The following is a 25,116-nucleotide window of genomic DNA, read 5'->3' as shown; positions in this document are numbered from 1 at the left end:
TTGTTGGGTGTGAGCATGGAAACAGATAAGGATTAAGGGCAAGTACAGATTGTTGTGGTATGACACTAAAGCTAGACTTTTTTATTATTTTGTACTACTTTTTACAGTGTTTGTGAAATTAAGTTTTGCAAAAAGTGTATTGCAGATTGAGCAGTCAGTGAAGCACATAAGGTTCACTTTAACAGTGAGACAAGAATTCAGTCTCGTTTCTATTTTATGTTCATTATAATGATTTTTAATTTTAGTTTTCTTTGCAGTTAACAGTCTGTTTATGCAATGGTGTAAAAACAATCTAATGAATAAATGAGTCATTTGCAAAAAAAAAAAAAAATATTGGTGTTAATGTTCCCTAGTTGTTCTGTAATACTGTTCATTTTGGTTTGTCCCAATGGGAAATTATTGCATTCTAGTGTTATCTTGCATTGTGAAAGAACAGGGCTAATTTATATGTTTTAAGAGACAGTTCATCAATCTTTTTATATCATTACACAGTTCTTAGCATTGGGATGTATTATAATGCTTAAATTGTCACCTCATGTGTTCATAAGGATCATACGAACGATGCAGTGAAAACTGGCATAGCTAGATAGCCCCATAGTGAACTCTGGTTAAACTCTTTGGCACTTTCCAAATCTGCAAACAGATTTATTCAACAGTGTGTCCTAGACAGGTTAAAACTACTCATATGCAGCACATTATATGTATCCTTAAATGCAGTTTCTTAACTTAAGCTTTTGCATGATATTTCCATTTCCTGATGGGTATTTTTATTGACTTGTTACCCAAATATTGTTTTCTTTTTTTTTTCAGAGCAGTGAAGGGTGAATTTGGATTTCCCCTTCACAATGGAGTATTCATTCCATGCATCAATGCACTGGGCACTGATGCTCAGATTGCAAAATGGATTCCTCTGTCCAAAAGTTACCAAATTATTGGTAGTTACGCACAGACAGAAATGGGTCATGGTAAGTGAAGAATCAGAACTCCTTTTCACACATTTATCATAATGAAACCCTTCCTAGACATACAGTAAATGCAGAATAACTTAACGTAGAAAACAATGCATTACAACAGTTCTAAAATTAAATTAATAACTTGTTATATACATTATATGTAATTATGATTTTCTGAGTTTTATGTCATTAGAGCTATATCTGTTGTGCAGTTATCATGCTTGACATGTTCAATACTATCTGGTGTTACTGTGGCGACCAAAGTATTTTGAGGCTGATTCTGTAGGTGAAGAGCCTAATTACCTGTGTAAGGTATCCATACATAACAGACATAGCATTGCAGAAGTGTTACTTAACACACTTGTCGAAAGATTTTACTCTTCTAACATATTCTGGAAGAATCACACCAAGTTCTTGTAAGCAAGTAAAACAGCTTTATTTTACATGCATGGAGATCTGCTACATGATAGTAATATGCCAGCAGTCTGGCTACTTGTACTTTAAGTTCTCCTTATATAGACCCTCCTGCACATACATACACGTAGCACAGAGGACTTTCATTAAAATTGATAGTTTGATTACTTGTTTTTACCAGCCAGTACCACAGTTATTCTTGCACCATTAACTTCCTTATCAGTAGTTTAAGATTAACTCCTGCATTCCTCAGTGATCAACATTTTCCAGAACATTTCAGTTTGCACGCAGTGAACATTTTCTGCTTAACCCTTTAAATACAGAATACAAAATATGTTGACTTCAGTATTTTTCCACATTTCCCCTTACAACATTTTGTATACTGTTTATTTTACACAATCCCAGATCGTTGTATACCTTCTCATAATCAGAGAAATATGCTTTTGTAGCATTGGCAGAGATAACCTTCGATATTATCATTTTGATACATGGTATGCAACAGCAGCCAAGCAGCAAAAATATGATTGCACCAACACATACAGCAATTAAAATGTTCATCAACACAGAACCCCAGTTTCCAAACAGATTTTGGAAAAAGTCAGTCAAGGGTTTGGACCAGGTTTAGTCAGTTCAGAAACTTGTTGAATTATTTCAAGATGGCTCTGAATCGCGTGCTCGTTATCAGGGATGAACGAGCAGCACTCCTCGTGTATCAGAGCGCAAGTACCTCCTTTTGCCGCTAGGGTGAAATCGGCGCCATACGGTTCTGCAACACTACTGTTCTCATCGCCGTTAATTCGTCCGTCACCAATTCTAGTGCTGAAAATGTCGCATTACTCAGAGTCTCTAACAGTTTTGACAGTTTTCTCAGTTCCCAGATGGATTTTACTGTCCCATATGCTGGCAAAATACCAGCCCAAGCAATTACATCATCGCCTAGGTCCATATGTGAGAGTCCTTTGCTGCTGACGTGTGCCAAGTCATGGTGATAAATCCATGACGCATCAATGTTACCAACGGGATTAATAGGTTTATTAAGAGAACGTGCATTTCAGATTTTACCTTGAGGCAACGCATTTGCGTGCCTGATAGCTGGTATCAGATATCCCAAAAACAACTTCCTGACCAGCCATATGGTAACCATTTATATGCTTTCCTACCACAAATAAAATAACAATCATTTGTTTTGATGGTAATATTGGTTGCAAATTCATAACTCCCATTTGGCTTTAGCCCTTAAATAACAGGCCATATACATACAGCATTTTTCAACAAAACTAATATCATTTACATTGATGTCTTTTTATAGCTCCAAACTTGGTCTCACACTGCCCTTCTAGGGTACAATTATGAACTATTGTCAAATTACATTGGCTCAGCCCCACCTTAACTTTCCCAATCTTTTGAAAACACACTGTTCCATTTTGGCGCCCAGAAGAGGCAGCGCCACCTTGTCTCTCAGTGGTACTTCTGTGGTTTCAAACAACAAACTATTCCAAGTATCATTTATTCCCAGAGGGGCTGTCCCTAACATTAAGCCACTGTGTACAGTAGGTATTGCAGTACATACCCAACAATTTGAGACATTCATTGAGGATGCATATGCATATTTAATCGCTTGATATGTATTAAAGTTTGGATGCCAGCTGGTGTGTTTGTCTCTTTTGAATGGCTAGCTTCATTAAAAGACAGAAATGTCCAAAACAGAAATATTACAATCACAATAGTTATAAACAATAAAACATTGCAATAGAACCATTTTCTCTTATTCTCATTATTGTCCTTCATGATTGCTGCTGTCTGTTTGTTCCTCAGGGGAACTCAAGTCTTTATTTAACTTAAAATGTTTTATGATTTTGCAGTGCGTTAGGTGGATCCATGAGGACCTTTCTTTAATCCGAACTGCTGTTGGAGTTGCGATTAGCACCTGGTAAGGCCCTCCCATTTGGGGATGCCCAATTCTTGCGTTTATTATTTTGATCCAGACCCACTCGCCGGGTCTGATTTCCGTGATCTTGTCGTCTCTTGAACCTGAAAAACAATCATTCGTTAAACAGCTGTTAGTATTGGTCAGCATTTTCCTCATGTACTCAGCTATCTCCTCACCCCTCACGTTCCGCAGGCAACAAGTTTTGCCACTGCGGGACGTAATAAGGTCTCCCATAGAACAACTCAAATGGGGTGACTCCTTTTGAGGTGGGAGTTGTGCGCATGGAAAGGAGGGCTAGAGGTAGACAGGTAATCCAAGACTGATGTGTCTCGGCCATGAGTTTTCTCAACTTGCCTTTTAGAATGCCGTTATGGCGTTCCACCAACCCTGCTGACTGTGGGTGGTAGGCACAATGGTGTTTCAATTCAATTTGGAAAACTGTAGACAGTTTCTGTATGATCTGATTGACAAAATGTGTGCCGTTGTCAGAGTAGATGCGTGTAGGAAGTCCAAAGTGCGGGACGATGTGATTGACCAAAATTTTAGCCACTGATTGAGCATCCGGATGTGTCACCGGAAAAGCCTCAACCCACTTAGTAAATGCATCTACTATTACTAACACAAACTTCTTTAGTTGTGCCGGGTCAATTCGATGAAGTCCATACATATTGTATGAAAAGGATAGGGGTGTTGGAAATGATGCGGAGCAACTCTGACCCTCCCGTGGTATTTAGCACATACTATGCAGGATAGACAAAAGCGTTTTGCATATGCAATGAAACCCTTGGTCCAAAAGGTAAGGTGGATAATTCTAACCATAGCTGCAGGGCCCAGATGGGAAGGGCCATGCACAACTAGTGCTGCATATCTAAAAAGATTAGTAGGCAAAACATATTTATTATCCGGTCCCACATAGATTCCTTTGTTCTGCCTAACACCATACCTAGTCCAGCGTTGTTTTTCCTGTACTGTGCTAAGTTCCTGCATGACTTGTAAGGTTTGCAAATCAAATTTATCTGTTGGTTGTAATTCTGTAGGTGTGGTTTCAAGTGAAAAGGTACTGGACATAGCTGCCTCTTTGGCTGCTTTGTCTGCTAGGGCATTACCAAGTGATACCGGGTCCTTAGCACGGGTATGAGCAGCGCATTTACAGATGGCCAAACCCGTGGCCGTTGGACGGCTTGTAGTAATTCAAGGATTAGGTCTTTGTGCATAATGTCTTTCCCGAGGTTGTAACCATCCCCCTATTTTTCCATTGCTGAGCAAACACATGCACCGTAAAGAAGGCATATTGACTATCCGTATAGATAGTGACATTCCTGTCCTCTGAAAGGAGACATGCCCTTGTCACAGCAATCAGTTCCGCTGCTTGAGCGGATAAGTTCCCGGGGAGTGGTCTTGCCTCTATTATCTGAGTTGCAGTAGTAACTGCATACCCTACCTGCGTGGTGCCTGTTTCTGTTTTGCGTGCTGACCCATCTACAAACAGTGTCCAGTCCGCATGTAGTAAGGGTTGATCTTTAAGATCCGGTCTTGGTAGAACTTTAGAATGTATGAGATCTAAGCATACATGCGAATACCGTCTTCAGCAACAGGTAGCAATGTCGCTGGATTTAAGGTAGTGCATCTCTCAATTGTCATGTGTGGCTGCGATAACAGCGTAGTCATACAAGATAAATGTCTGCTAGGTGACAGAAATGTTAACTTGTCCTGCAGAAGGATGACTGCTACAGAGTGCGGGACTTTTAACGTAAGATCATGGAACAATACCAACGTGGCAGACGCTTGTACCGCCAAAGCGGCTGCAATTACTGCTTGCACACAGTGTGGTAATGCTCGTGCTACTGAGTCTAATTTGCTAGAGTAAAATGCCAATGGTCTTAACTTATCTCCATACATTTGCATTAAAACAGATGTCATAAATCCTGCTTGCAATCTACAGTCTGTATAAAGGTCTTACTGTAATCTGGAAACCCCAATGTTGCTGACCCAGCTATCAGTTGCTTGATCCTAGTAAATGCCTGTACTGCCTTGTCTGTCCAGTGCAGCAAATCTTTTGCCGCCATCGGTATTGCAAAAATTAAGTCTGATAGAAGGTGCACTTCTTCGGCGTAGTTGGGAATCCAACTACGACAGAAGTTCGTAATGCCTAAAAAGGACATCATTTCTTTTTTTGTAGTTGGCATGGGGGCTTGTAAAATAGCATTCTTTCTGCTGTCATCTAATCGCCTGCCCTTCCCAGAGATAGTATAACCCAGGTAACGTACTTCTAATTTACAAAAAAATTGTAACTTAGACTTATTTACCTTATGTCCTTCGTGTGCCAGAAAGTGTAGTAGTCGAATAGTCTCGGACTTACAGAGTTCTTCCGTAGTCGCGGCCAGGAGGATATCATCCACGTACAGCAGTAGGTGGCACCCTTGGGCTGGTTGGAACTAACCAAATTGGTGCACATCTCTTGTGAGAAGATGGTCGGACTTTCGCAGTATCCCTGCGGTAACCTGGTATAGGTATAACGCTTGCCCATAAACGTAAATGCAAACCAAAATCTACTATCTTCCTGCAAGGGAATAGAGAAAAAGGCATTACTGATATCAATTACAGAAAAGTAGTTATCCGTTGGAAGGATATCGTTCAGCAGAATAGACGGATCCGGGACTATGGGGGCCCGAGGTACCACCGCGGCATTTATTGCCTGTAAGTCTTGTACCATCCTCCATGTCCCATCCGGTTTTTTTACTGGAAATAAGGGCGTATTACGGTGAGTCTGTGCACAGAATTAATACTCCAGCTTTCAAAAGTGCTGTGATTACCGGTAAAATACCCTCCTCTGCCTTTCTGCTCAAGGGATACTGCCGTTTATGAGGTCTAAATTCTGACTTGGGTGTAATCTTTACCTGTCCTGCCATTCTAATCAGTCCGATATCGTGCTGACCCTGCGACCATAATGAGTTTGGAATCATCTGCAATTGAGATTCTTCCATGGGGGTAAGGAGACATAGTCATAATGTCCCAGGGATTGTATCGGTTTGTCTTCCCTGAGGTGCACGGTCGGTCTGGCTTGTGTAACCCAGTTAAGTTTTGAACCTGAATGCCCTTACCTGCCAACTGTTCTGGTGTCCATCCTACCCATTCAGTTATTTTCTTACCCACGAGGTACCATGACATTCCTTCACCCTCCGTGACTGAAATATGTGTGGTTAATTCATTCTTATACAGCAGCTGCATATCCCTTGTAAGGCTACATGTGACTGCAGAATTACCTAGTGTGTCCCAGAAAAGGCTATGCAATACTAGTTTGGTGACTTTAAAACTAAGAAATTTCTTTTCGTATTCTAAATCAGGTCCGGCACATCTTCTGTAATACATTGTGCAATGTAATGGATCTGACACCTTCGGATTTGTTATGCGGTATTTGCTTAATGCCAAATTTGTAAGAGCCGTCACTACACTCTGGGGGCCTGTCTCTATCAAATCATTACTATACCAGTAATGTAGATCTCCCTGCCCCTCTAACAGCATTGCACTATTCAGTTCTATTCTCCTTGCCACCATCCCCGTGGAGGTTGGGACGGCTGCTATACCGAACACTTGCATTAAATCTCTTCCTAGTAAATGTACTGGGCAGATTTCTGAAATTATTACTCGGAACCGTATGGTTTGGTTCGTCTCTGGGTCGGTAAACCACAGAGGTTTGGACAATGGCTCTTTGTAAATACGACCATTTGCTGCTTTTACAAGCACATATTCATCCAAGGTAACATCGGATGATATGGCAGTACTTCTGACTAACGTTCGAAGCCCTGAGTCACAAAGAAATTCTATGTCTCGGCCCTCAACTTGCAATGTGATCACTGGTTGGGATTCCAATTGCATAGTTGATGCTAGTGCTGTTAGATTTACCATTTGATATTTCTCATTTTCTGCCATTTCCTGTCCCCACCCATCGTCTTCACTTGTACCTACTTCCCCATTCTCACTTTCTTCTTCTTCCTCATACCCTCCATCTACGTCTTTTGACCATCATATAGTCATGCGGTACCACGGAAGCAACCATCGGTTTCTCCGGTCCTCTGCAATCTCTGGCGAAATGTCCTTTCTTACCGCACTTAAAACACTCCCCTCTTTTGCCTACCCTCGAAATCCTCAGAATGACTTATGCCTCCCGTCCCGTCCTCTTCCCCTGCCACGCCCTCTTCCGCGATTTGGAACCTTGAACTAACATTAAAGTTCCATCTTCACTAACTGTAAAAGTCTGGGCTTTTTATTTTTTTTCCTTCAGGTATTTCTCAGCATGTCTAGCATAATCCATAAGGGGCTGTAGGCGCTGTCCTGTGTGTGATCATATGCTTTTGTATAAAGTTACCAATGGCTGTCTTGCAGCCCTTTAGGAATGCATTTTTCAGTTGCTGTTCATAGGGCGAGTCATTTGCCTGATTTTCTGCCTTAATCAACCCACTATGAGCATCAAAACATTGTGTGAGACGATGTAGATAATTGTCTACGGTTTCGTCATCTGATTGAACGCATTGATTAATGCAAGTCCAATCTGCTTTGGGCTTCCAATGTTCTTCTATTTTATCTAGGAGAGTCTTTATTCTGGTTCTACACACTTGAGTTAAACGGCAAGGCTCCCCTTCCTCTGGTAGCAGGGGTCCCAAGTTCCGCAAATAAGGTGCCAATCAGGTCCTAGGATTTGCCTTATTACTTGTTCAAATTCTACAGCGTTTAATCTATAACTCATTCTCATGCCCCCTACGTCTGTAATGAATTTACGCATATCTACTTTTGGATGGGGAATCCCTCTACCGCTTTTCGGATATCATCACGGGTCCACGGTCGGTGACCAATATGGTAGGACCCTCGCCTTCTGCCCGCTTGAGGATTTGCCACTTCTATCAGTGGGTATTCCTGTCCTTCCTGATCTACCTTCTCCTTAATTTTCCAGTCCCTTCTCTCCTAATACTTCCGCTCGTAAGTCAAGAGTGTTGGCAGGCTCTCTCTGTAATATAATACGTGGCGTGGGGACACTCACGAAGCCTGGTATTGCGGTGGGTCCTGGTCGGGGCACCTCAATAACCTGTGCAGGGTCTGGATACTGGATGGGAGGGGCCGAGGGATTCTGGTGACTACGACTGACTATGGAAGTTTCATTATCTTCCTTTTGAACAAAGTACACATCTTTTTCACTTGAATTACCACACCCTTTTTCAAATTTTGTTCCTTATGTTTTTATTTGCTTCCTCCAGCCATTTCTGTGCCTGGGGAATCCCTACCTTCTTTGCTTCCTTGTCTTATTTCCTGCCTGTTTGCGCAGTAATCTTACTAGATTTTGACATTCTGACTTATTTAAACATCCACGAAACCCATGTTCTTTTTTCCATTTATCTAAATACTTTACATTCTTTGGGTGTAAATCAAACATAAACTTTTCATCTTCAGTTTTGTCGTCGCCTTTGGCAACTGGTTCCTGTTCCCATTTCTCTTATGAGAAACTATTCCTGTTCCTGAGATCTCTTGTATATGGAATCTATTCACATATACCCTTATACTTTGAGAAAATTCAATTTCTCCCTTGACTAGTCCCTTAAAATTTAGACAAAAATTCCAATCAGAAACAACAAAAATAGCTTTTCTTTTGCTTACCTTTGTGATTCCTCCGCCCTGTTTCGCTGCCACCTCACGGATTGAATCTGGAAAGAGTGACTGGCCTCTAATTTCAACCTGTTTCAGTTGGAGGTCTTTCATTCGAGGAGAGCCTGATCTCTCTCCACCTGCGCAGGTTTTCAGCCTCTCTTTGTTCGATTCGCCGTGCAGGCCGCCCGTTAGGCGCCAGTTATGTCGAAAGATTTTACTCTTCTAACATATTCTGGAAGAATCACACCAAGTTCTTGTAAGCAAGTAAAACAGCTTTATTTTACATGCATGGAGATCTGCTACATGATAGTAATATGCCAGCAGTCTGGCTACTTGTACTTTAAGTTCTCCTTATATAGACCCTCCTGCACGTACATACACGTAGCACAGAGGACTTTCATTAAAATTGATAGTTTGATTACTTGTTTTTACCAGCCAGTACCACAGTTATTCTTGCACCATTAACTTCCTTATCAGTAGTTTAAGATTAACTCCTGCATTCCTCAGTGATCAACATTTTCCAGAACATTTCAGTTTGCACGCAGTGAACATTTTTCTGCTTAACCCTTTAAATACAGAATACAAAATATGTTGACTTCAGTATTTTTCCACAACACTATTGTACAAAGTTAGAAGTCTGGAACAATGTTCTCCACTGAAATCTTCCCTACACATTACAAATTCATCATATGACCTAAGCAACAGCTGCCCTTATACTGCCTTTTTTAGGCAGAGTTCAAGTAACAAATTCACCACCATAACAGGAACAAGCAAGCAAAAACTGACGGTAATGCTACTCAATGCTAGAGGTCTACATTTCAAAATGCACTCACTCGAGGCACTCCTTAAAATGGAGAACATCGATATCTGTGCAGTGACTGAGACCTGGTTCAAGGCTCCAGAGAGCACCCCTGCACTACCAGGCTATAATGCATACCACACTTTTCAGCCATGTAACCTGGACCGAAACACCAAAGGTGGGGGTGTGTCCATATTCATTAAGGATATCCACACCTCCAGGCTAGTTGCTCAGCATAATACATCCGAGGTTATCCAAGTGCAACTAACTCTTGGCAAAACTGCAATCCAAATTGTAGCTTGCTACAGATCCCCCACCATGCCCCAGGATTCCCACTCCTCTTTTCTTGATGTACTGGAAAATATTAGGGGTCAACCAAACACTCTAATAATGGGCGACTTCAACTATTCCACCATTAACTTGGAAAACTACTCATGTACCAACTCCTTAGCGCAACTCTTTCTGGAATTCATAAACTCCAATGCCCTAGATCAACTTATCCAGACCCTCACCAGGGGCAACAATATCCTAGACCTAGTCATTACCAACATGTGACCATTGCTCCACACCTGAAGTCAACTCCTCGTTGGTCTGATCCGACCATAAGCTAATCACCCTTGATATCCACATCCCACCCCCACCCCCCCATTAAGGAAACCACAGTAAACAATTTCTCCAAATCCAACTTCATGCTTCTTAAGGCAGAAATATTGAACTTCATGACACCCATGCAGATGGACAATACAGTTACAACTGCTGAATCCTACACAAATGCACTCTATAAGCACTTACATGAGTGCATGGATCGTGCTATCCCAAACAGCACCAAGACGCTATCCTCCAAAAAAAGGAAGCCAATCTGGTGGTCCCCTGCCATAAACAAACTGTACAACAGAAGGAAAAAACTGTTGCAAAAGAGAGTAAAATCCCATGAGTGGAGGAGCTCCCTGGTCAGCCTCAGTAAGAAGCTGAGATCCCTTATAAGATCCTCCAACACTAGCTACGAAAATAAAATCACCACTAATTCTAAGGACAGCCACAAAGCATTCTATAGCTATGTCAAGAATCTCAATGGCAACACCCATCTGCTCTGAGTTACAGCACAAAGGCAAGAAAATTACAGAACCAACTGATATTGCCAACATCCTGGCAGATAGGTTCAGTGCTAATTTTACCTCCCCCTCACCCCCTAAAGGGGCCATATCTATACAGGAAGAATGCAGAGTTTCTGTAATCACAACTACGCAGATGAAAGCTGCACTCTCTAAATCCAAAAGCACAGTATCCATGGGACCGGACAACATCCCAGGCTGAGTTATACACAAACTTCAGAATGAACTGGCTCCCCACTTAAGCACCATGTTCAATAATAGCCTCACATCAGGCTTTGTGCCCACTGAATGGCGCACAGCAACAGTTATCCCACTCCACAAAGGGGGAGCCACCACTGATCCTAGGAACTATAGACCTATTAGCCTGACAAGCCTGGTCTGCAAGGCCATGGAACTTATCATCATGGAACTTATAAACAAAGACATTGGTAACCTCCAAACTCTGGATCCCACCCAGTTTGGGTTTGTGAAAGGCAGATCATGCCTCCTGAACCAGATCAACTTCTTTGAGGCAGTCACCAAAGCCGTAGATGAGGGTAAGGTGGTTCACACAGCTTATCTTGACCTCGCCAAGGCTTTTGACACCATCCCCCATTCTGGAATTATAGCTAAACTCAATAAACTAGGCATAAATCCCGATGTCACAAGATGGGTTGCCAACTGGCTCACTGACAGAACCCACACTGTAAAAGTTGCAGACTCCAAATCTGACCTCAAACCAGTGACAAGTGGAGTACCACAGGGTTCCATCCTGGGACCGCTCCTGTTTGGTATCTATTTTTCTGAAGTACAGGCTAACACAGAAAGCCTCTGGCTAAAGAAGTTCGCAGATGACTGCAAACTAGGAGCCATAGTCAAGTCCCCAAATGATGTGAACATCCTACAGAAGGGCCTCTCTGAAACAGATGCCTGGTGTCAGAGCCATGGCCTCAAGCTCAATGCCAAAAAGTGCAGTGTCATCCCCTTTGGTAAAAACTCTGCACTCATGAACTACCACATAGGCAGCAATCTACTTAACACCGAATGCGTCATAAGAGACCTTGGGACCCAGGTTTGACAGTAGTCTCTCCTTTGATAGTCACATCGCCACAGTAGTCAGGAAGTCCTTCTACGTGGCACACCTCATCATAAAAGGGTTCTCATCCAGGAAAAAAGAGGTCATCGTTACCCTCTACTTGACACTCATTAGACCCATTATAGAGTACAATGCCCCTTTTGGAATGTACCTCACAAGACATCTGCAGCAGCTGGAAAGGCCACAGAAGTACCAAACAAAGAGGATTACTGGACTCAAACAAATGCCCTACACTGACCACCTCAAAAAACTCCAGCTTTACTCCGTAGCATATTGCCTACTCCGAGGTGATCTCTGCCTAACACATAAAGCTGTGTCAAACCCAGGGCTGTTGGAAATGCTACACCTAAACAAATCCCAATCCCTCCGAGCTACATGCTCTAGGGACCTAAACCTTGTCACCACAATAAACAGGACATGCTGGAGGGATAGATTCCTATCCCAGAGACTTCCCATACTCTGGAACAGGCTACCCATCTATGTCAAGCAAAGTTCTTCATTAGCACTCTTCAAGAAAAATCTTGATGAGTGGATGGGAAATAGGAAATACACCCTGGGGATCACTTCTATGTCTCTGCTCGACAGTGGCAGAGGAAAATAACTTTCTTGGGTGGCGTAAGCCAGGGAACCTTGTTGGCTAGGCTTACGTAGGCCCTTGGGCTGATAGCCTAGTACCTACCTATGAACCTATGAAGATAATGATGTCTTAAGGGTCAGGCCATGTTTTTGCACAACCATAGGTCAGAAGGCTTTCTTCAGGCTGGATCCAGCAACTTGGAATCAGCTACTCACCGAAATAAGAACTGAAAAAAAAAAACTTGTAAGGGTTTCACCAGAAAGCTGAAAGAATATATTCTAGAAGAAGACAGCAGCAGGTACTTTCAGGATATATGATACATATAATGTCAAAAACGCTTTTACAATATCTTCATTCTTGAAAGCAGTCTAATATTGTGTATCTTTCACATGAAAATGTTAAACTTACAAAAAATGATGTAGATAGTCCTTGCATTATGAATTGTAATTATTTTCTGTACTGCTTGGGTACCTTATCATATATACTCATTTGTATCCTAAAATAATATGCTATTGAATACTTGCTTACTTCTGAGCATACTTAATAGTCAGTAGTTTTATGAGGTGTCTCATTTGTCTCTGTAGACTTGCATTGTTCATCTTAGACAGCACTACACTTATAATCTCTTAGTCAGTACCCCCCCCCCCCCGCAGCCCACAGTAGCAACTGATAGCATGGAGCTGCACTTTCCAACTGTCTCTGTAACCAGCTTGCTTGAAACAGGCATCCAGAGACAATGTTACAATTGTTTGTGATGTTCACTGACAACCACCTATTACTTAAAAAATGTGCCACAGTGTGTGAGAGATGTAGTTATGTAATGTTATTAGAAGCAAAACTCTGAGACTTCAGATGACGCCAATACATATAAAACGATTGACAGCATGACACAACACCACACTAAACCAAACTCATACACCCCACACCAAACAAATAGACTTTCATATGGTGAGGCTCATAGAAGTAACCAACCTAAAGCACAGTGGCCTCATAAATGTAACTCAAGAAACCCTAAGCAACTTCGCATACACACATTACAGGCAGAACCTGCATGAAACACATCTCTTGAGTCACACAGATTCAGTCCAAACACCTGAGACAAACCACCAAACATACAAATATCCTCATCATAGGTAACGCCATAGTGAGACACACTGATGCACTACTCATTGGGCTGTGTGAAGAGAGGGCCACAGTCAGTTACCTATCAGGTGCCAGGATTCACCATATCATGCATGCACTCAGGTCCCTGCACCACAAGTACACATATGACACAGCCATTGTATATGTGAGTCTTAATGATTTGAGATGTAGCTTCCTAGACTGTATATAAAAAGACATGACTGAAATCTAGGAATACTTGTCTGAGGCAGGTATGTACCCAGAGTTGAGCAGCTTTCTACCATAACCAAGAATGATGTCACAATACATCAAAAGATAATTGACTTCATCAATTAGTTTAGACTCTGATGTCATTCTAAGGGAGTACTGTATATATCAGCCTGGGAAAAGATGATGCACATTTCAAGCTGCTTTGCCAAGCATGGCCTGCACCTGTCCCCCAAGCCGTCAGTATATTGGCTAATACCTTGTCTACCCTCATTGTGCCATTCACTTGTAAAGCCCCAGTGCATTAAAAGTAGGTACTGAAGCTAGATGTAATTATTTAAAAAACTCACCTCCAGACTCGTCAGACAAGATAACTACTTAAAACTCTTCCATGGCCAACTTAATATGAACAAATTATAGATACCTACTGGACCCCGTCTCTGTCCCCCTTAGCCCATACCTCCTACCTAGCCAGTATTAACATCTTCATGTATTAAGCAAAACACCATTCTCCGAGGAGACTTCAACTATCTCTCCATCAACTGGGAGACATCATCCTCAAACATGTATGCCCAGAGATTTCTAGAACATAGATACAAACTCCCTTGACTAGTTAAGCCATACCCCAACCAGGAGAGATAAATTATTGGACTTGGTCGGTACCAGTATGGGGAGGTCTGCTCCCCACCTACTGTAACCTTATTCTTGTTCAGATTGGACCACAAGCCAGTCACATTCACCTTAAGAATGAAGCCAGAAGCATCCTGCAATACCTCAGTATTCAGAGGCTGTGCAAAGGCTGATCTTCTAAAAGGGAGTGATAACATGTCTAAATTTAAAAGCACTTTCCACCTTGATGATCCCACTGTTTAAGTGGAATCCTTTACTGCCAAGTTCTGTGTATAAGTAAATAGTTTTATAGCTGCATCTATTCCCCACAGAAATAAATGCAACACAAAATTCAAAAATAAGTCTTTCTGGTAAAACTCTAGTTTTCTTCTTTTTTTCGTCCAGGAAAGGTATGTTCCTGGACAGGGGGTACCCAGCTGACATGTTTGATCAGATACTTCAGGAAATACGTGAGGGAAGGGAGGGTAGATTTGCACCCATTCTGGGTAAAGAAGAAAATGAAAACATTGTAGTGACACCTAGAAATACATCTAATGAATGATCTACCTCGGGCCTTACCATTACCTATGATGGACAATCTGGTAAGGTCAGGAAAATTATAGATAGAGAGTGGAAAAATTTTGCTAAAGTATCTGATCTTAGTTATATTTTTGATAAAGAAACAAAATATATTTATAAAAGGGGTTGCAATATAAAAGGACTTTTAGAAAAGGGTAGTAATGCCAAGTGGTTTGAGAACAACAAAAAGAAAAAAACTGGAGTTTTTAAATGTGGGGCTTGCACTTACTGTAAATATCTTAAAACTGGTGACACCTATTTTTTGGTGGGCCGTAGGAAGACTTTGACGTTGGGGTCTTTTGTTACTTGTAATACCAAAGGTATTATATACATTGCTTTGTGTGGAAAATGTGATGCATTTTACATAGGAAAAAGTTAGAGAAGAATTAAACAAAGAATTTATGAGCACCTGTACGATATTAGAACCAGGTGTGAAATTAACTCTTTGTATAAGCACACTTTGACCTGTGAAGGGGCACATTTTGAATTTTTTTGTGTTGGAAGTTGTCCCCTGTGATCCCAGAGGAGGTTGTTGGGAAACCCTTGTGGCATACAGGGAGCTGTACTGGCAGATTGTTTTAGAATCAAACAAGTTTCCAGGCATTAATGACATGATTTCATTGGCCCCTGTTTTGAAGTTGAGATCAGCAAAATTATAAATATTTTAAAAATATTTTAAATGTTCTTAATTTGACTCTGTACATATAGATATGTATATATTAAAGGTTTTTCAACAAAATGTAATTTTATTTGGTTTAGCTGAATTACCATTTTTTACCACTAGAGTGTAGTACAGTAATATAAAATGCATTGTATTTTTATATCTATTCATGTTATATATACCTATTAGGTTTTATAATACAACATGCATTTTTTATATATTGTAAATGTCCCTTCTATACATTTTTATATGTTATTGTGTGTCTTAGTTTTCCAATTCTGTATGGAAAAAAGTTTTTCTAACATTTTTATTTTAGAAAATATTTACTTGTGGATTTCTTTTAGTTTGGACTGTTTACAATGAATGATTTAACTTATTACTTAATTTCATTGGTTGTTTTAAATTTTAATTGGTGTATTTAAGTAGAACATTGATGCGCATGTTTCATCTGATGAAGGTTTGACGAAACGTGGAGGTTTACACTGATTACGTTGCTGCTACTGTTGTGCTTGTGTACCTTTTGGATTTTAGCCCAATAAACTGCATCTTGGCTGGAACAAGCTGCTATTGCTGTGCCTGTATACTTTGTGGACTTTAGCCCAATTATTTGCACTTACGCTGAGGTCTTGGTGCATTTGTTTGTTTATTTGTTTTGGTTTGCACCTTCCATTTTCGTGTTTTTAAACCATATGTAGCCATTCCCAGCTAAAACACAAATCATTGCATGTACTGTTGTTATCCATCTACTCAACTGTTCCCCATCTATCAAGTTTGGTATTTATAAAATATACTGTTCAAGCTTCTAATATGTACAGGTCATTTTAACAAATGTCGTGTACCATCAGAAAATAAGCACTGAGGTTTCTCACGTTGAAAGACTGTACCACAAGGCTTCTCCGAGCTTGAAGCACAAAGGCGATACTAACTTAAAAAATAACCATACAAAGACTGAATTCCAGCTGACAAACTCAGTCTAGCCGGACAAGCTTCCACGTCAATTTAAGAGAATGAACCCAGTCCTCGATCTATGATCTCATATTTTCCTATTTAAAAAGTTGAATAAAACCACTAAAGTCTTCCTTTTGGTTTTCTAAAGCTTTATTTTTGAAGAATGTCCAACATAGGTAGATGAGCGCTGTGTTAAAAATCTATCTTCGTTTTATTTCAGATTGGAATTTAGTAACGTATTAAAAAGATAATTTGGTAGTCCTCTGTAAAAAATAAACTACAGAAAATGGAAACATTTTGTAGCGAAAACATTAGGGGAGCCTATACATATTTCTTTCCATGATGTGGTAGCAGGGCAGCGGTAGCTATAATTTATTTTTCCTTATAAAATATAGATAAAGTGATCGATGTTGATTCACACCTAATAATTTTCTCCGGCCACGCACCAATGCAAGTCAAATGAGAAAACTTACATAAGAAGTATGGATATAGGCATTGGTATTTTTATATATACTTATTAAAGAAACTGGGGTTTAAAGGTTTTGTAGAAACTGTAATATAGCAACACTTACTACATTTCAGAGATAAAAAGAGAGGCAGTAAAAAGTTGGGAACAGATGAAAACTCAGATAAGGTTTGTAATTTCTAACAGGAAGAGAGGGGGGTGGGAGTAAAGTAATAGAATAAGTAAATATGGGGTCCAAAAGGTAAAAGAATATCTAAAAGAATATCAGAATAAGAAAGCAGTAGAACAGAGAGGGGAGAGGCAGAAATAAGGAACGCAAAGCAGGAAACAGAGGAATAGCTTGATTCAATAAATGAGTTTTTAAAAGCAGCATTAGCTTAGCTATTTTTGGCAGTAGTTCCAGGAACAGAAAACAACTACTGCTGAGGTTAAGACAATGAAAAGCGGAAAGGTACATCTCCAAACCGAAAGACCCCAAAATGGGAAAGATAGTTACAGGAAGTCAGAGTATTTCAGATGGACTGTGTAAGTGCTATGAGAAATTGTACAAACTGGAACCATGAACTAAAGAAAAAGAAGAATACTCTCAGATAATTTTGGATGGAATAAAATTACCACAGACTGATGAAGAAATTAGAAGAAGTCTGCTGTGGGAAAATAACAAGAGTAGAGATACTAGAAACCATACAGTTTTAGAATTTAGAGAAACCACTAGGGACTGATGGAATTCTAGTTTCTACTTGATACTTGTAAACCAGGGAGTATGTAATTATTTGAGATATGGCTATAACTCTGTAATGAAGTTGGGGGGCTGTACTACCAGAATCCTGGAAGAAAGCTGTAGTTACAGTTATCCCAAACAAGGGTGAAGATCTTGCTGAGCCTTGTTCATATAGGTCAGTTTCAGTCCATGATTACAAAATATTTTTAACAATCTTAACAAAGCAACTGGCTAAGAATTTACCAAATATAATAGATCTGGATCAATGTAGTTTTGTGGAGGTAAGTCAAACTTTTCATAATATAAATAAAACAATAATTTTACAAAGGGATGCACAAGCAGGGGTATTTTGATGCTTATAAATTTGGATGACAAGGTCAGCGGAGCGGGTAAGGTGTTCACCTCTCATGCACAAGGTACAAGGTTTGATCCTGACCTCCGGCCAATGCATTATCTCCGGCGATTGCATTATCTACTTGTGCTTCTGTGGGGGTCTTTCCCCAAATCACGCTGAATGTTTCCATCTGAAATTCACCCATGAACGGAAGACATTTAAAAGGGGAGAATGAACAAGATAGTACTCAGCGACTAACCTCAAAAAAGGGCATAGCAAAATTAATTTAAAATGGGTGGCGAAAGCCAAACACACTCTGGCTAGGCTTATAAATGCCCTAGGGCAGATAGCCTAGTATGAACCTATGAACCTATATAGGGATGCTTAAGGTAAGTGCTGCTGAGATTTGGATTCTCAGGGTTGTGTGAAATATTAATTATGAGCTTCTTGGAGTGAGCAGAAGCATCTGTTAAGACATTGCGGAAACTGTTGAGAAGCTTCAGCCTTACTGGAGGCTCTAGATAGGGTTGTTCCTTGTCCCTCCTCTTATTTGCCTCATATAAAGAGCCATTGGTATTTAAAATTGTGGAGTCCTCTATAAGAGGATGCAATTGGTACATATACCAGGAAAAACAGTATAATTTGTCAATTATATGATTCTGTACATTATAGATCCACAAAATTATACAGTTAAGATATTTGACATTTTGTATTCACAGACTGCAGGTTAGAAGATTAATGGGAAAAAGAGTAAAGCTATCTAGTCCAGACTTATGCATTTCTCAGGAGTCAACAGAAATTGAAATACCTGGGTATCTGATTGAAGATCAATCCAGACAAACAGCTAAAGATATGTGGGAAGAAATATTAAGAAGAATAACAAAGAACATCAGAAGGTGGAAAATTCTGTATATGGAGCCGGGTTATATAATGCAGACAATTAAAATCTTTCCTGTCCCTTGGGTCTTGTATACAAGACCATAAAAGATAATATGGGAGAGAATAAAGAGGTTAGGGATTTTATGTAGAATGGGAAGTAATTAAGTATAATGTTGGAAGGATTGATTTTTGCCTGTGGGGCAGGGTGGATTAGAACTTATAGTGCAACCCTGTTAAAATTGATTTATGTATTGCAATGTGAAAGGTATGACTCCAGGTGGAAACAAATGCTGAAAAGGCCAAGGGGATTAACTCAGGAATCAAAAAGGTTAGGTTTTTGGAACCACATGAAAATAAACACACTAATAACACAGGTAAGTTTGTTTATAAAGGTACAGTGGATATAATAATAAGGAAGAAAATGCAAAAAAAGGATGACTATATGGGCTCCTACGAGACTTGAGTAGGTAAAAATATATGGGTGGAATAATGCAGTAGCAAAGATGTGGAAGAAATTAAAAACTGAACTAAGATTCTTGGAACACACTGCGCAGGAAGGAAATTTGAAAGACTGAGGGAAGTCAAGAAATAACTTGGCCTGAGGAGACAAGCAGATTTTTTTATATCAGTTTAAGCAAAAATGGCTAAAAAAAGGCTTCCTAACATTTCAGAATTAAAACCCAATTTGATAGAATTACTAAATGAATCCAAAACAGAGGCAGCATCAAATAAAACATGATAAGTAGATCATATATGGCACTAGAAGGAAGCTATGAAGGGCAAGCAGAAGAAATGGAATAGATGGCTGGAAAGGCAGTTTTTAATGCAAAGATGGGAAGACTTATGTAGGGCACCAAGATATGCTGCTAAAGCAAGAAGTTTTTCATTTTTACTTGACAGTTCGTGCATAAAAAATGTATACATAAAGCATATTATATAAGATGGTAGAAATAAGAGATAAGAGATATGGGAAAATAAGAACTATTTAGAGGGGATTTCAAAGGTTAACATATTGCAGAATAAGAGGAATCTCACAGAATAAGAAAAAGAGAAACTGCAGTGCATTAAAAGGAGAATAAGATAGTATTTGGATAATATGCATGAGCTTAGATGGGTTGCTGTTAAGCAACTATTTTTTGATAATGACTCCAGAGTGCAAAAAATAGTATAATGACTTAAGCAACAGGAAGTATAAAGGGTTTTCACCAATATTAAACAAAATGAGAAAAATAACTAGTGATTCTATAGAAGGATATACTTCAGAGGATTGTGGAACCCAAGAAATGCACAAATGTAAATATTTATGAAAAATTTAGTTATGCCAGGGTTAGAGGAAGATGAGGCTCAACAATTAATAGCTAAGACAGGAAGACATTAGATAAAAATGTTATATAATCATTCAACAAGGAAGTCACTAGGAACAAACAGTATTCCTGTGGAAGTCTGGAAGGTGGTAGGGAAGAGAAGGGAAGGGGGAAGTACCAGCATCTTTGTAGAAAGCGGTGGTGGCTGTATTATCTTCATACAGATCCATTTCAATTGTAAACCATGATTATACACTGTTTATTTTGGTATTGTCAAAGTGATAGATATGGATCAATGTTGTTTTGTGGAGGGAAGGTGAACGTTCAACAGCATGAATGGAACAGTGTTTTTAGTAGTTAATTAATAGAACAATAGTAATCCAGAGGGAAACAGAGTGTAAGGTAATGCTGCTGCTGCTGTTGGTGGATCTTGATGCAGTGAAAGCATTTGATGGAGTCAGCTGGGATTTTATGATTAGGGAAATGGTAGCATTTGTGTACCTTGATAGAATAATGGGGGGGATATATGAAGAGTCCCTGGCAAGAATTATGGTGGGAGGGTTCCTCTCAAACAACTTGTGTTTGAACAGAGGAACCAAATAGGGATGTCCTCTGTCCCTTTATTATTTGCTTTGTATTTAGAGAAATTGAAAAGGATAATAAGGGACTCACAAATTCAAGGCTATAAATGGTATGGTAAACAAGAAAGTTAGCTTTATTTGCAAACAGTATTATTTTGTACTTGCTAGATCCACAAAAGTACATTTTTGTGTTTCAGTTTCAAATTTTTGGGAGATGTAAAATCAATGAAGGTAAAACAAAGGCTATAGCAGTAAAACATGTACCCACACAAAAAACTGATACAGCAATACCAATATTTATGGGGACATATAAAATGAAGGATGTAGGTGTTTGAATTAAAAGGGATTCTGTTATGATAGCTAAGGATATGCGCGAAGATACTAAAAATATTATAAAAGCTAGAAAGCTGAAAGCTGTTGATTGTGGATACCGATAGTCAGATACAAGCTGTGAAAATTATTTTAGTCTTTTCATTTTTATATAAAGATCAATCATATTGTATCAAATAGATGAGAAATTGTGGATAATAATTAATAAATAGTTGAATGAATTTATTTGGCAGAGTTAAGTGAGATAAGTTGATTTTTCTCCTTAGAAAATGGTTGTTTAGGATTACCTGATCTGAAAGGTTACTTTAAAGTTATGCAGGTAAGACATAACACAAGCAAGAAGTTATAAATAAAAGTGGAAAGGGTGATGAGTAAGTGAGGGGGCTGTGATATATGGAGGTAGTAGGATTTTGGATGCAGGTTCTTAAGGAGAATAACAACAACCATACAGAATTATTCATAAAACATTAGAAAGCATTCCAAGAATTAAGGAATGGAGAAAGGAGAGTTTACCAACAGGAATGACTACAAATAAGGGCTGGGAGTTACTGGAAAAAATAGCAAAGGAAGCAAGGTATTGGGAGTAAATAACTATTGAGGGAAAGGTAATGAGTGGGATGAGGCCAAGCAGTAAAGTTTGGCCTGCAGTTTGGAGATTGCCGCCTCTAGCAAGGATTGACAACAAAGTATAGACAGAGAAAGAAATAGGAGAATGCTTAGTGTAAGACCACCTCTAGTATAGCTTTTGTTGACTGTAGAACAGAAGCTGCATAATTAGTATGAAATATACAGTATTGCATGATAACTATAAGAAGCATTCAGGGGAGGTTAGGAAAGCTTGGGAAGAGAAAATGGAATGGCAGTTTCCAAAGGGACAGGAGGAGGAAATCTGGATGGCTGCCAAGTAGGCAACAAAGTCCAGAAGGTTTAGGATTTTTGCTTGGAAATGTTTGCATATATATTTCTACATTCCAAGCAGAATTCAGAGAATTTTTCCTCAAGTATAAGCGAATGCTAGAGTTGTGATGGGAAAGAGGAAACTAATTAATGCATGTTTTTTGGGAATATGATGAGTTGACAGATTTTAAAAAATCCCCTACATACTTCTTTATTAAATTGTTTGGGAGCAAATGGTTAAAACTAAGGACATAATTTTAGCTTGGATATAGAATTAGAACTGCCCAGACATATTAAGGTCTTCCTAAGTTAAATACTTTAGGCTGCAAAAAAGCAATTAGAAGAAATAGAAATCAAGATTTAAACCAGCTGTACTTCAACTGCTTAATATTGTAAAGGAGATAAAAGAACTGGACGCTCGGGATCTTTCGAACAGCAAGGAGCAAATAACAGAAATTAATGGAATTTGTGAGTACAATACATGCAAAATAATGTTCAGGAGAAGGACTGAGGTTTAAGAGAAGGCAGGAACTGAGTAATCTATGTAATGTTGAAATTAATAATTATTTGTAAAAAGAAAATGTGCAATTAATGAAAATAATGAAAACGGTATTACTATGTTTTATCTCTTCTGTTTAAGTATGTGCACCTGTTTATTTATTTAAAGCATGATCATTTAATACATATGTTTGAAAGAGAATAAATGCATTGGATTATTCTGCTGGGCTTGTGCTGACTTCCTTTTTTATCCTGTGGTGCTGCTAAATTTTTTTTTTTAGATTTTAGCCCCCCCCCCACACCAGGTGGATGTCAGTGTCCACATGCTGAAGAATTTCAAATGCATCAAAAGTCAAGGAAATAATACAAAATTCCATTCTACTGTCTTGTATATATATCTTTTTTAAGTTACTTTGTTATATTAACATTTCTGGAAACTAGCAATATCTTTCCAGTGCATACACTGGCCTTCATCTTTCTGGAATGCTGTACTCTCAGAAGACACATCTTTATTTTGTTGCAGGCACTTCCCTACAAAGAGTCTATCAATAGGAAAGAAAAGGAACCCTCATTACTTAGATATGTGAGCTCTGCCAAGACTTTGCTTTGTAGTACACTGTGTAGGGACACATTTCATAATCTACTATAATGTTAGGGATTTATGGCAAATCTGAGAAACAACAATCACCTTGGAAGAAACACCCTTAAATATGTATGTTAACATTTTCTTAAAAATAATTCATGGTCTGTTTCAGAATGGTTTTATTAATTTGTTTATCTTTTACAGAAGGAAAATGTCAGTAAGCATGAAGTGTGTCACTTTTACTATAAAACATACTCAGCTTTCACATTTAAATCATTTAAATGGTTATTATTTGGATGGAATGAAGCATTTGCCTATGACTTAGTTTTTAAAATGATTAGTTTTATTATCATTTTTGAGTATAGGTATTGTGGTAAGTATCAGATAATGAAACACGTCCCTATAGCGTGCACTACCAATCAGCAGATGTAGAATGGTGAGCAAATCATTTAGTAGTCTGCTTTGGAGGTTCCCTCATTGGATTCTGACAGTACGAGTAGCATTGTCTAACTGTTAGGCAGAATTTCATATGAAAATATTGTAAACTGAAACAGGAAAAAATGAGCTGTAAATAACAGTGATGACTGTTAATTCCCTTTGTCTAGGAAAGCTGCCACTGCTAATTACTTTGAACAATTGGAAAGTCTTGTTTGTAGGCATCAGGAAGTAAGATTAAGTAGAAGTACTCATGAATGAGTAAGAGTTAGTAGTTGGGTTCTTAAATGAATGATTATACCACATGTATTGGTCACAGCAGGAAATCTTAGATAAATAACTAGCTATACGGGTAGAGTTTTAGTAGATTCTTTCTTTGTAGTGGAAGCATAGCCAACCTTACCAGTAAGTGAATTAGGTGGCCTGTTAGGGAGCCATTCAGCCAAGAGTGCTTTTCTGGCCTACTTAGTTCCTTTCAATGAGCAAATTAAAAAAAAAAAACACTACAGCCTGACACTGGAAAAGAGGCACTCATTAAGTGCTGAAATTTCCAAGTGTTTTGCTCTATCCCTCCTACAAACTACACAAAAAAATCAGGATTCATGTGTAGCTCATGGGTGAAATCCAAGCTGAAAGTCTAGAATTGTTGATGTTTGTGCTGAAAGCAATGGGAGCCATGAAAACCTAAACAGCAGGTAGTAAACCAAATCTGAGGTGGGGTGTAGCTCTCATAGAACAGGTTGGATAGTAGCAGGTGTGTTTTTTTCTCTCCTTTTTCTCTGTCAGTCAGATATTATAGACAACAAACTGCTTAACTAATGTACACTTTTGTGAAGTAAGTTGGAGACTATCCCTGGTTTTGCAGAATGTCTCTCAGTTTCCCCATATTTCCATTATTTTCTTTGTAAAACTTGTTGGTTTCATGTATATTGTCAAAAATGCATTCACTAAATGACAGACATTTGTACGCTAATGCAAAACCTGTTATTCTAGCATAGCTCTAAGTATATAAGAGCAATAATTAAAATCTGATTCTGATCTTGGGCCTGTGTCCTACCATTATTTTTGGTTTTGTCACTAACTCTTGTACTAAGAGGTTGAAACTGTTGTTGGATTTCTTATATTGTAATCTACAGTTAATTAACTAAGGTATATACAGTTAACCAAGTGGTTATAATTACTGTGTATGATGACAGTATGTGACTGTCTGATTCGATCTGGTATTGATATTCACAATTAAACAGTTAGTGGTCTAGTTTGTAGGAGCAGTGTCCCGCTATGTGTTGCATTTTGCTGAAATCAGTGAAAAATTATCATTGCTGTGATTAATACATGTTAAATGTGCATGTGTAAGTGTGTAAGGGATGATACTATGTCTGACTACTGTGTGTTTGTGTAAAATAAATGACAGTGTCCATAAATAGTTTTTATTACACCAGATGTATCCTAGATGATTGGACAATAA

The 25,116-nt window shown here is 39.0% G+C and overlaps 1 protein-coding gene across 1 annotated transcript in view; it reads left to right on the top strand.

The window, feature by feature from the left end:
- Window positions 1-25,116, top strand: part of ACOX2 (acyl-CoA oxidase 2) — a 1,215,466-nt gene that overhangs the window by 195,295 nt on the left and 995,055 nt on the right. The window contains exon 3 of the mRNA XM_044078809.1: window positions 811-965. Within this exon, the coding sequence (XP_043934744.1) occupies window positions 811-965 (155 nt within the window). The remainder of the gene's footprint in view (window positions 1-810; window positions 966-25,116) is intronic.

This window comes from Protopterus annectens, chromosome 7.part1 (genome assembly GCF_019279795.1).
Source record: "Protopterus annectens isolate FY-2018-M chromosome 7.part1, PAN1.0, whole genome shotgun sequence".
NCBI classification, from domain to species: Eukaryota; Metazoa; Chordata; order Ceratodontiformes; family Protopteridae; genus Protopterus; species Protopterus annectens.
The sequence above is the reverse complement of the archived record's forward strand: the minus strand, read 5'-3'. Positions and strand labels throughout refer to the sequence as shown.